The 12,255-nt window shown below is 37.2% G+C and overlaps 1 protein-coding gene across 1 annotated transcript in view; it reads right to left on the reverse strand.

Annotated features, from left to right (window-relative positions):
* Nucleotides 1-12,255, reverse strand: part of POLN (DNA polymerase nu) — a 105,389-nt gene that overhangs the window by 56,894 nt on the left and 36,240 nt on the right. Inside the window, exons 15-17 of the mRNA XM_075018876.1 lie at nucleotides 2,854-2,911; nucleotides 1,226-1,303; nucleotides 683-797 (exon numbers count right to left, since the gene is read on the reverse strand). Of these exons, the coding sequence (XP_074874977.1) occupies nucleotides 683-797; nucleotides 1,226-1,303; nucleotides 2,854-2,911 (251 nt within the window). The remainder of the gene's footprint in view (nucleotides 1-682; nucleotides 798-1,225; nucleotides 1,304-2,853; nucleotides 2,912-12,255) is intronic.

A 12,255-nucleotide genomic window follows, 5' to 3' on the forward strand; every position in this document is an offset into this window, starting at 1 on the left:
AAACAGCTAAAGTAACTAATATTCCTTCTTTTTGATAGTTAATCTTTTTATCTGCATGCTGAAGAGATCATTAAATAATAATTTGAGAATAGAGATAAGAAATATGTTTTTTTATTACTGAAGCACCACTTTGTCCAAGTATCAAATCATCCATCACAAGATGGAAGCACTAAACCCTATGAGTTCAAAAGAATCCCATGAGCTCTAGTCAATCTGTTTCTTGTCATACATAATTTGATTCCAATACTTCTACTGGATAACCAAGCAGGTTTCAAAAATGCTTGTACTTTTACTGCAGAAAGTTGTTCTGCAATTTTTCAGATGGGTAACCTACTTAACTGCTGCTCTGGATTTTTAAATAGAATTGGTGAACAGTAATACAGTAAGACAGTTATCAGCATGCACTGTTCACAATATATTATTTCACCAGCTTTAGTCACAAGGCTCATTCATACAGGTCAGTTAGATTGCAACATTTTGACATACAGTAATTACCACAGTGGAGAAGAAAAGACTCAGACAGACAGAAAGGAATTATAATTCACAGTGTTAAAACAATATTAACAATAGATACTGTAGCAAAATACTGTCTTTTGTTATCACTACACAGTAGTACAATAGTTTAAGTTATTCTTACTATTTTGTCTAATTACTATCAAAAAAATGCAACATTTACTCTTACCACTGAGAAGCCAGTGTGGAAAAGATATCGGTGGTTTCAGGTTCTTGGAATAGTTTCAAAAGTTCTGGTTCAGAAGATAAGTCAGCAAGGATCCTTAACTCAATATGGGAAAAATCTAGTAAACAGTGTTAAAATAAATCTATCGCTCTAAAATAAAAATATACCTGCATTTTAACCAAACTATCACAAATTGAAATGTAAGCCTGGACTGTTCAGTCACTTCCTTGCATGCAAAAAAAAAAGATGCCTGTAAAAAGCTCATCCAAAGAAGTTATATTCCAGCTACAGATCACAAGGTGTCTGATTCCTTCATTATCTTCAGGTGCCAATTAATCTTATTAGCTCTTTGTTTCTACTGACAAGGCTTACATATCATCCACTTCCAAAGCACACTAAGGAGTATACATCATATAACAATATTAATTGATACTAAGGGATTTGACAGCCTTCTAAAATATAATGTCATCCAAAGGAGAGGGGAAAAAGAGATAACAGAACTGCGAACATTAATATGTATGAGAATAATAATAAATAGTATCTTACCTGCTGCTAAAAACGTATATCCTTTTTTTGAAACAAACAATGTTCTTGGGGAAATAGTTACTATTTCCTCTTCTTTTCCTAGAGAGGAGATAGACATTTAAGTCCCAAACCCCAGTCCAAAAATATTGTGTTGCAAACCATAGGAGGTTGTAAATGACATACCAAACACACAAAACCACACAAATGGCAATGTAAGCAACCTAGCAGAGCACCAACTGCCAGCGCCACCGTTATTTTACTCTATCAGTCATGGACAACGTCTTTATCTCTTCCATCTTTGCAGTACTGCATACTTCTCCTTTATCAAAACCAAATCCTTCCCAAAACACTAGCTAACAAATATCTACAATAACTAACATTATTCACAGATCACTTAATAAAGGAGGCATTCAGATAAGGAAGGGTCCACAGAGATGAACTAAAAAAATATATTTTTTTATCTTCGAACATACCACAGCAATGTGTTAATAACCAAATTCTGAGTTACAGGTGGTAGGCGCATATAATATTGAGAACATACAGCTGATATAGGCATCCAAATTCTAATGACAGAATCCCCTATAATATCACAAAGCAATAATACACATCAACAAGGTATTAGGAACTCAGTGCATCCCGGGAATACCACTTGTCTTGGTATACAAAGGGATGGTGGTTTGAAATACAACAGAATTAATCTGATCAGCATAAAAGTGGAAAAAATAAGTGTCTTGATACAGGAATGAAAAACTTAGAAATATGTTTTTGAGAAGCACATATTGTAAGATCATTAACAAAACTGATTGGACTGTTTCCAGAAAGGCCTATGTGCCACAGTTATGCGTGGCAGCTCAGGTTTACACAGCCACTGCTCACACTTTTTTTTATAATAACCTTTAAAAAATACTTATAAAAATGAAACAGGTAGATAAAACAAAACTGCTGTCAAAGTTTTACATTGTCTTCAACAGACTCCTGTTTTATTATCTGTATTATTTCAAATGCAGGGAGTGAACAGCTGTGAAAAGGCAAGCCTGCCCTTATCTGAGAACCAAGTGCAACAAATGAGCAGCATTTCCCAGCTGTAGGCGTTCAAGAAGGAGAGTTTATGTTGGTAAATCTCTCTCTTATATTTGGGTCTACTATTGTGGGTTTCTCTCTTTATCACTTGGGTCATGCTTTTCTAGACTTTACTTTGATTCTCTCTGAATCATCTGCCTTAAATCTGCTTCTGTTATCAAAAACAACACATCTGACTATTGTTGTTTAGTTGTGAGTTTGATCAAAATGACCCAGCTTTAACATCTCCTCAGGAAAAGCCTTATGAGCTGAATGCACACAAAATCATCCCCAGGATATTTAATGGAGTTAAGAAGCATAATTTCATCTGGAAAACAGAACAGTAAGAAAGCTGAGAGAAACAAACAAATCTAAAAGTTTGTGACTATTTAGATAAGTTCTGAAATAGCAAATTTTTTGCAGGAACAACCAGCAAGAAGTAATTGGTTTAAATTATAATGTATAACTAAGCACTAATAATATATTCTATTCTTTAATGCTGGAGGTATTGGTCTGCTTTAAAATATAATATAACTCAGTAAAATAATTAGATAAAATTGTCTTTTCATGTTAATAAAAACATAGTTTACCTTTTATATACTGTTTCATTGTAATTCTAACTGGATGTTTAGAGACACCTTGAATGTTCTACAAATAAGAATAAAAATGCTTAGTAAGTTAAAGTTTATGAAAACATGTTTATGAACAATTTATAAGCAGCATAAGATCATGAGTGATAATAACACCAACAAGTTTTTCCCATATAATAAATAAGATTAACCACTGCCTTTCAAAAGAGTCTTCAGAGTAACTATTGATACTTTTGGAGTATTTCTTCTTCCTTGAAAATTGGAAGCTTTTAAGAACAATTTCTCACTGGCAGCTTTTCCAAATCCTGAGCTCTGGATGCACTATAGAACATGATTAATAACCCATTAAAAATAATTTTCTTCTTATTTTAGCCTGTATTTTTTAGATATGGTGCATTACTTTCAAGAAAAGAATACATATGAACCCTGCCTTAAGCTAAGAGAACAGATTTTTCTTCAGCCTCTAGAAATTTTTCTAATGTCTATTCCCACTTTTTTGAAATGCATGATAAAATAAAGAAGGATCTCTTAATTAACTACAGCATATCAGTCAAGGTTAAAAGTGAGAACTAAGTTTATCAACAAACATGCAGGACTAGGAACAATAGAAGATTTTTCTTTAAAGATCTGGGTTCATACACCTCTAGTAAAGCATGAAAGATGACACATGATAGCTTTCTTCTGTTATTTTATGTCATTATGCCTCTTCATCTACAAAGGTAACACATGATGAGATAATGTGCATCAAACTCAATTTTCCTAATTCCACACAATTAATTTGCAATTGGTTCAGGAATTAGATGAACATACTAATATTATGTAATACTGTGAATTCAGGAGATGGGAATAGTGCTATATAATTTCCAAATCAGAATGACCATTTTCTATGTAATTTTGAACTCAGATTTGTTATTTTAAACTTAAGAGGGATGTGATCAGACTGGAAAAGCTATGGAAATTTAAAGCAGAAGTGAAAGAACAAAACCCCCAAAACACAACAGCATCATTTCTAGTCTTAGTATCACCCTTAAAGATCTACAATTAAATGTACTGAAGTTGAATATCCACCACAGCACCATACAGAGAGAGAGATAGGAAACTAATACATAATATACATAATATTTTCACAGCATGGATAAACTAGGAACACTCCTCTCAATCCATCAATACAAAGATTGAGCTAGAAGAAACACTTGCCATCTTTAGTATTTTATTCTTCAGTTTCCAGAAACATTTGAAAAAACAGTTATGGCAATGCTTATTGTAATGCTACTAACCATATTTTGAAATAAGTGGTTATTTAATCTGTGCACAAAACTAACATTTCTATTGATAAATATTGATTTCTATCAATAAGTATTGATTTCTATCAATAACAAGTTGGGGAAGATCAGTGCTTGTTTGTATGAATAATATGTAGTTTAAGTGGTCATGGAAGCTAGTAGATCCTCAGAAGTTTAGAAAATTAAGTCCTTTATTATGCACCTGGACGTGAATGTGGGAGCCTAATTTTACACATTTAAAGAACAAAATCACAACATTTTAATTCTGACTTGAATAATTTTAATGGTAGAGATCATTGTATGGACTTCTTATGGGCTCTATACTGGTATTGACATGTACTTAATATGATAACCTCCAGCACAGGTTAAAGAGTTGTTTATAGTTATTACAACTGATTATTGTTCCTTAACTCATTAGCTTCAAAATCCTGAACAAAGTGAAATAAATAAAAATTTATTTCAAAATCTATCTACAATGGTAAAAATAAATCACTATATTGCTATCTTGTTTTCACTGACAGCATATGGAGAAAGTTTGCTTTTAATGCAATTTTAGAAGTGTTACTAATAATTCTGAGAAAAACTAGTAAATAATTGCAAATGCAAAATGTACTTTCACTTGTAAATTAGTTAACAACTCATAATTTGAAGAAATCTTCAGAAAAGAAGTCAAGAAACATCAAAGCGATAATGCTCATCTTTAAGCTATTGCAGTAGCTTAATAGATTCCTCTCATCTAATTTTAGACGTCTTTAGGCTAGTCACTGGTCTAAACTAGCTGACTAGAATCCCTCTGTAGTCAGTAGATGAAGACAGGAATCTCCAGTGGGTAGTTCAATCTATCTGTATGTAACATACTTACAACAAGTTGACCTAAGACTCCCCTGGAGGTGATGTTTTTTAAGATTTAGATTATGAAATTTGATGAGATAAATTTACTTTAGATATTTAAAAGGATGGAGAAATAAGGAGACAATCTCAGAAGAGTCTTCCAAATGGAAAGCTTTCCTCTGCTTGAGTTGAAAATTAGGTGACAGATTTATTGTATCAAAAGTAGATTGATGTGGCTTTGGTAAATGACTATTACCACCTTGGACTACATAATACAGCCCATATTTTTGCTTTTATGTATTAATTTCAGGTATATTTCTGCAAAACCTTCACAGATCCAATCCGAGACGTGACTGTTATCCCTTATTGTTAGAAAAGGGCATCCACATCTTGTCAGAAGTTATAGAGAAACAAAATTGCTCTCTCTGAACAGTTATGCTCCAACAGACAAGAAGGAATATACTTGAAACAGTGTGATGGAAAAGCTGGTTGTGAAAGATAACTATTAAGACTTCTCTTCATTGGTTGGGGCGGGGGGGCAGGGACAGGGAATCAAGCTATTCTAGTGGACAATTAACAAGAAAACCCTAGCATTGGATTAAAAAAAAAAATTAATAAACTTATAAAAACCACCATAATCCAAAATTTCATTTCCAGAGGTTCCAATGGATAGAGGGATAGATGAAGCCCAGGGCCCAATTTCAATTATGTTTGAAAGGCTGTGATGATCAGGGGAGGTTCCTGAGTGCTGGAAGACAGCAAGTGTCACTCCTTTCTTCCAGGAGGGCAAGGAGGATGCAGAAAACCACAGGCCATCAGGCTCTCAATTCCTGGGAAGGTGATGGAGCAAATAATCCTGGAAAACATTTGCAAACATATTAAAGTCAAGATGATGATTTGGGGTAGTCAGCATGGATTTACAAAGGGGAAATCGTGCTTAACCAATGATAGCCTTCTGCGATGAAGTGACTAGCTCAGTGGATGTATGGGAGAGCAGCAGATGTTGTTTACCTTGACTTTAGCAAAGCTTTCAAAACAATCTCTCATAAAAGCCTCATAGACAAGTTGACGAAGTACACACTAGATAAGTGGACAGTGAGGTGGACTGAAAAGTGGCTGAACTGCCAGGTTCAAAGGGTTTTGATGAGTGGCACAAATTGCAGCTGGAGGCCAGGCGTTAGTGAAGTACCTCAGTGGCCAATACTGCTCAACACCTCCATTAATGACCTGGATAACAGGACTGAGTGTAACCTCAGCAAGATGGCAGACAATCCAAAACTGGGAGGAGTTGGCTGCTCTGCGATTCAGAGGCACCTCAAGAGTCATAGAGTTCACAGCAGCTTTTTTGCAAAAAAAGACCTGTGGATCCTGGTGAAAAACAAGTTGAACATGAACCAGCAATGAGCTTTTGTACCAAGGAAGGCCAACAGCATCCTGGGCTACGTCAGGAAGAGTGTCACCAGCAGGTCAAGAGAGGTGATCCTTCCCCTCTGCTCAGAATTCCTGATGAGAGGGTGTAAAGAAGAGGGAGCCAGATTCTTCTCACTGATGCCCGATGACAGGACAGGAGGCAGTGGTCACAATTACAGAAAATTCCATTTAAACATAAGAAAAAACTTTTCTACTGTGACAGTGGTCAAACACTGGAACAGGTTACACAGAGAGGTTGTGAAGCCTCCATCCTCACAGTTATTCAAACCCCGACTAGACATGGTCCCAAGAAACCTGCTCTAGTGGACCCTGCTTTGAGCAGGGGAGGTTGGACTAGACAGTCTCTAGCAGTCCTGTCCAAACTCAACTATCTTCTGATTCTATGATTCTGTTTTTATAACATTACTGTAACCGATTAATCTATGTATCCCAGTGCCAACCCATTGCCTTCTCTCTATTTCACGTGATTTCTGACTGAGACAGAACTGAAGGCTTTAGTGGTATGAGGCAGTGGAAAACCATAGAAAAGACTCTATTTTCATTCCCAAGCATTTTTTTTTAAAAATATATATAATATAAATAATATATAAAATACACTTGTAGCATAACATTAAAATTCAAAGATTAAAGACAGAAACAAATATTTTGCAGAAATTGTACTCAGATGGTGTATCATGTCTTAAAATGCAAGCTGAGAAAAAGAATTGTATTGTTTTGATTATGAAAAATGCATGCAAAAAATGTAGAGCCAAACTTCATAAATAATTTTGGTAAACCTGCAACATAATTAATAAGAACTACTTGATTGTATAAATGGAAAATTCCATTTTTTATGGTTTCATAGAATCATAGAATCATTAGGTTAGAAAAGACATTGAAGATCAAGTCCAACTGTTAACCTAACACTGCCAAGCCCACTGCTAAACCATGTCCCTAAGCACCACATCTACATGTCTTTTAAATACCTCCAGGGATGGTAACTCAACCACTTCCCTGGGTAGCCTGTTCCAATGCTTGACAACGCTTTTGGTGAAGAATTTTTTCCTAATATCCAATCTAAACCTCCCCTGGCACAACTTGAGGCCGTTTGCTCTTGTCCTGTCACTTGTTACTTGGGAAAAGAGACCAGCACCCACCTCCCTACAACCTCCTTTCAGGTAGCTGTAGAGAGCGATAACGTCTCGTCTCAGCCTCCTTTTCTCCAGAATAAACAGCCCCAGTTCCCTCAGCTGCTCCTCATAGGACTTGTGCTCCAGACCCTTCACCAGCTCTGTTACTCTTCTTTGGATATGCTCCAGCACCTCCATGTCTTTCCTGTAGTGAGGGGCCCAAAACTGAACATGGTATTCAAGATGCGGCCTCACCAGTGCTGAGTACAAAGGGACAATCACTCCCCTGCTCCTGCTGGCCACACGATTTCTGATGCAGGCCAGGATGCTGTTGGCCTTCTTGGCCACCTGGGCACGCTGCAGGCTGATACTCAGCTGGCTGCTGACCAACACTCCCAGGTCATTTTCTGCTGGGCAGCTTTCCAGCCACTCTTCCCTAAGCCTGTGGTGTGGCATGGGGTTGCGGTGACCCAAGTGCAGGACCTGGTGCTTGGCCATGTTGAACCTCAGGTCATGACTGGTAGAAAGCCAAAAAAACATACAACCTTACAGCTGTACCCTTTTCTTTTTCACCTTTTTGCTGTCAGTGAAACCCCTTTTCCCACTCACCCTTCCCCCTACATGCATTAAATCATTAAAGATTAAATTTTGTAATATAGTTACCACACTTAAAAGAAAAAAGCACTGAATCTTATCTGCACTAGAGTCACTTTGGGTATGAGAAGCACAGACTGACTGTCTTTTTCCTGGGTGTCCAAAGCTGACACCTTTCTTTGGCAATGGACCTGCCACACAGAGACCTAGCACTCCATCAATTCATCACCTCTTTTACAATTTCAGTTGCTTGACACATTTTCCCAGCATCTAGATGGTTCTTGGATCACTGTTTTTTAGTTAAACTCTTCAGAAAACATCATGCTGGGTAAGGGAGCATAGGCATGGCAGAAAAAAAAATCTTACTAGGAACACTAGATTAAAACTCTACATGTTGGAAAGAAATCAGCAGTCTGTTTTTCTCTTACCTCCATAATCTGATTTTTTTGCCACTATAATCCTTCCTGACTGATGATCCTGATGCATTCCTTACTGTGGTGTTTTATCACAGGTTAGAAATCTGTTTTCTTGGTTCTGAAAATACCTCTATTAAAAGTTGTTCTACTTTTGCCTGTTGTTTCAGGTGAAGACAGTGTAGATTCTCGCCTATGCTGTTAACTGCTGCATACAGAGCCATTCAGAAACAATGACAGACTTCACTTTGGCAAGGAGACTCGGAATTGATTGACTCTTGACGTCTCTGTTCGAGCCTCACAAACACAGCTTTCTCATAAAACATTCAAGCCTTGCAAAAAGGATGCTCTAATCCATAAGGAAAGTCATTGTATCAAACAAGACTAGCATTACCAATGAAAACAAAATCCAACAAATAATATACAGTTCCCGGTTTGATGAGTGTATTCTCAGTCAGCTACACTTTCTGTTGAGCTTTCCATTTTTGGTATCCAAAATTCTACATCTACATTTACAATTGATTTTTTTATTCCTTCCTAGGTTAAAAACCAGTACGTTATTTTGGTTCTTTTGAAGGATTACAGTGTACAGATATATATTAGATAAATTACCTTTGAAGTCAGTCTAGTTAGACTTCACCTAATCACAGAGGCTGGTGGTGCATTTTAATTATTTCCTACTCTATGTCAAGTAGGGTTGTTGATCACATTTCCTATGTTAAATTCCCCTTTCAGTTATTTATATTGATTCAGCTAACCCATACCTTCCTCTTCATATACATTTTCAGTAGCATAAATTGCTATGTTTTGAGCAAATAACCTCAGTCAACCCTGGTAACTCCCTAGAAATAGATGCGTGTATATATATATACACACACACACATCTATAGCCATATCTATATTCTTTTTTACTAGAAAATGGCTCATTAATCTACTAACTGCTCAGATGTGCATTTTTAAATATCTATGGAACATGTCTGTCTGAAGACCTACAAACTGCAGGGAGGGGAACAGAAAAAAAAAACCAAAAAACCCAAGAGTAAGTTACTGAAATAAATGGGAATGTACAGAGGTGGCTGCAGACTAGTCTTTGGACATTTGATTCCAATTAATTCCTGCACTGATCTAAGGACTTATTTAAAAATAGAACAGAGACAAAACTTACTACTGAGATAAGAGTATCCATTCATAAATATATACAGTATGGATGTGTCACAAAGGAAGATCAAAAACAGCCAAGGAGTTAGACTGAACAGCTATAAGGAAGCAGTTAGACCAGGTAAAGTTATAACATATATATACATATATATATATCTCCTTTGATTTGGCGACTAATCCACCTGCTGTTACAGCAAGGCAAAGTGCCAAACACTAGAGCAAAATAAAGACAATAGAGGAATTAAATATTGTTTTACAGTGACTACCAATACCAGCAAATAGCAAAAAACCAGTTGCATTTCTTATAAGCAAGAATATTTACTGGGACTGTGATCCTGTCACATTTAATTACTCTAATAGCTGTTGCTTCAGGAAATCAATTCTTTCCTAATACTTGAGAAAAACACAGATTTTTCTCTTCTGTTTGAAAAAAGTTCAGAGCAATGAAATTCTAGATTATCTCATGAAATGTAGCACTCCAGCAAAAACTGAAGCATTAGAAGTCCAAAAGTTTCTGGAGTTTCTCTTAGTATCCTCTCCAGAAAGTTTACGAAAATAATTAGGCCACAACTGTTCTCCTTGAACAAGAACTCAGCTATACACAATGAAACACAAAGTAAGCTTTTAAATTCATGGCATCTGTTTGATGACTAGCATTGTATTACTTCTGGAGCAGAAGTAACACTTTGGTCTGCAAGACCAGACTTCACAATGGTAACAGATAGGTAGATGACAACTCCTTTAAGTTTTATATTCTATATCTCTAATTACTTTTTTCTTTTTATTCTTGTATTGGATTTTTTCCCCTGCTTATTTGTTGCTTCAAAATTTTCTCACTCCTTTTACTTCTTTTTCAGTTTTCTTTTCTTGGTTTACTTGGGACTGCACCTATTGGTAAATTGTGCACTCATACCTCAGTTAATCAATTTGAGAAGAAATGCAAGAACAGGTTCAGTGAGCTACTTCCTTAACCATCAATACTATGCTTGCTCCTTTGTTAAAGGCCAAAGCTGCTGGAGAAAGAGCAAGGAAAACTGCACACTGCCCAAAGTAGTCAATGCAGTCCTGAGGGCACTCACATCAGCAAATTTACTCAATTTGTCTGGCACCTCTAAAGTTGGTGGCAACTAACTCGTGAGAAATTACACAGCAGAAAAAAAACCCCAAAACAACCCCTTCCTGATTTCTCTTTTGGAAAATTGCCATATTTAATTATTGTCCATAGCAGCATCTATTTATTATTATAAAAGAAAAAACAGTTCTTTTCTGTGGCTTCTATATGAGACACAATTCCAGGACAGTCTGAAGATCTAATTTTTAAAATACAGCATGTAGCTCCATAAACAGAGAAAATAAGAAAATGAACAAGGTCACCATAGCAATATCAGCCTGGTATGTATGTGTACATGCATTCCTAAGCAAATCTTGACTTGTCTGCAATTGCCACCTAGTGGCTAGTTAAAAATTAGACACATTTATTTTCCTTGTCAAAAACCACAGAATTATAGACTTCTGGTAAAGGATTTCTTCATTTTTGGTATAAGTTACTGTTTTTCAGCAGTGAACAATCATTCAAAGGTAATGCACTCCCCTCTTGCCTTACCCAGCAGCACAGAATTATCAAGGTTTTAGATGTCAGTAAAGTGGGAGACTTAGAAGTAATTCATCACCTTCCCGCAAGCTTAAGCAGCTTTCAAAGTGAATACAAGGGAAGAAGAATGGAATGAGAGCAGCCCTGAGGAGAAGGACTTGGGGGTATTGGTTGACAAGAAGCTCAACATGACCTGGCAATGTGCGCTTACAGCCCAGAAAGTCAACCGTATCCTGGGATGCATCAAAAGAAGCGTGACCAGCAGGTCAAGGGAGGTGATTCTGCCCCTCTACTCTGCTCTCATGAGACCCCACCTGGAGTACTGCATCCAGCTCTGGAGTCCTCAGTACAGAAGAGACATGGACCTGTTGGATCGGGTCCAGAGGAGGGCCACAAAGATGATCAGAGGGCTGGAGCACCTCTCCTATGAAGACAGGCTGAGAGAGTTGGGGTTGTTCAGCCTGGAGAAGAGAAGGCTCTGGGGAGACCTTATAGCAGCCTTCCAGTACCTAAAAGGGGCCTACAGGAAAGCTGGAGAGGGACTTTTTACAAGGGCATCTAGTGATAGGACAAGGGGTAACTGGTTTGCACTGAAAGACGGTAGGTTTAGATTAGATGTAAGGAAGAAGTTCTTCACTGTGAGGGTGGTGAGGCACTGGCACAGGTTGCCCAGAGAAGTTATGGATGCCCCCTCCCTGGCAGTGTTCAAGGCCAGGTTGGATGGGGCTTTGAGTGACCTGGTCTAGTGGAAGGTGTCCCTGCCCATGGCAGGGGGTTGGAACTAGATGATCTTTAAGGTCCCTTCCAACCCAAACCATTCTATGATAAGAAAAGGGCAACCAAAACCACTGACTTCTTACTTTAGAGAGTTGGCCATAAAAAGACTGTATTTGATTTCCTATGACCAATCCTTTTTCTGCCATATTCTTTGAAATTCAGACATGGCGACGACCTCAAGTAGTAATGTTGTAGCAGCACATGAGAAAGGACTC

Source organism: Buteo buteo, chromosome 1 (genome assembly GCF_964188355.1).
Source record: "Buteo buteo chromosome 1, bButBut1.hap1.1, whole genome shotgun sequence".
NCBI classification, from domain to species: Eukaryota; Metazoa; Chordata; class Aves; order Accipitriformes; family Accipitridae; genus Buteo; species Buteo buteo.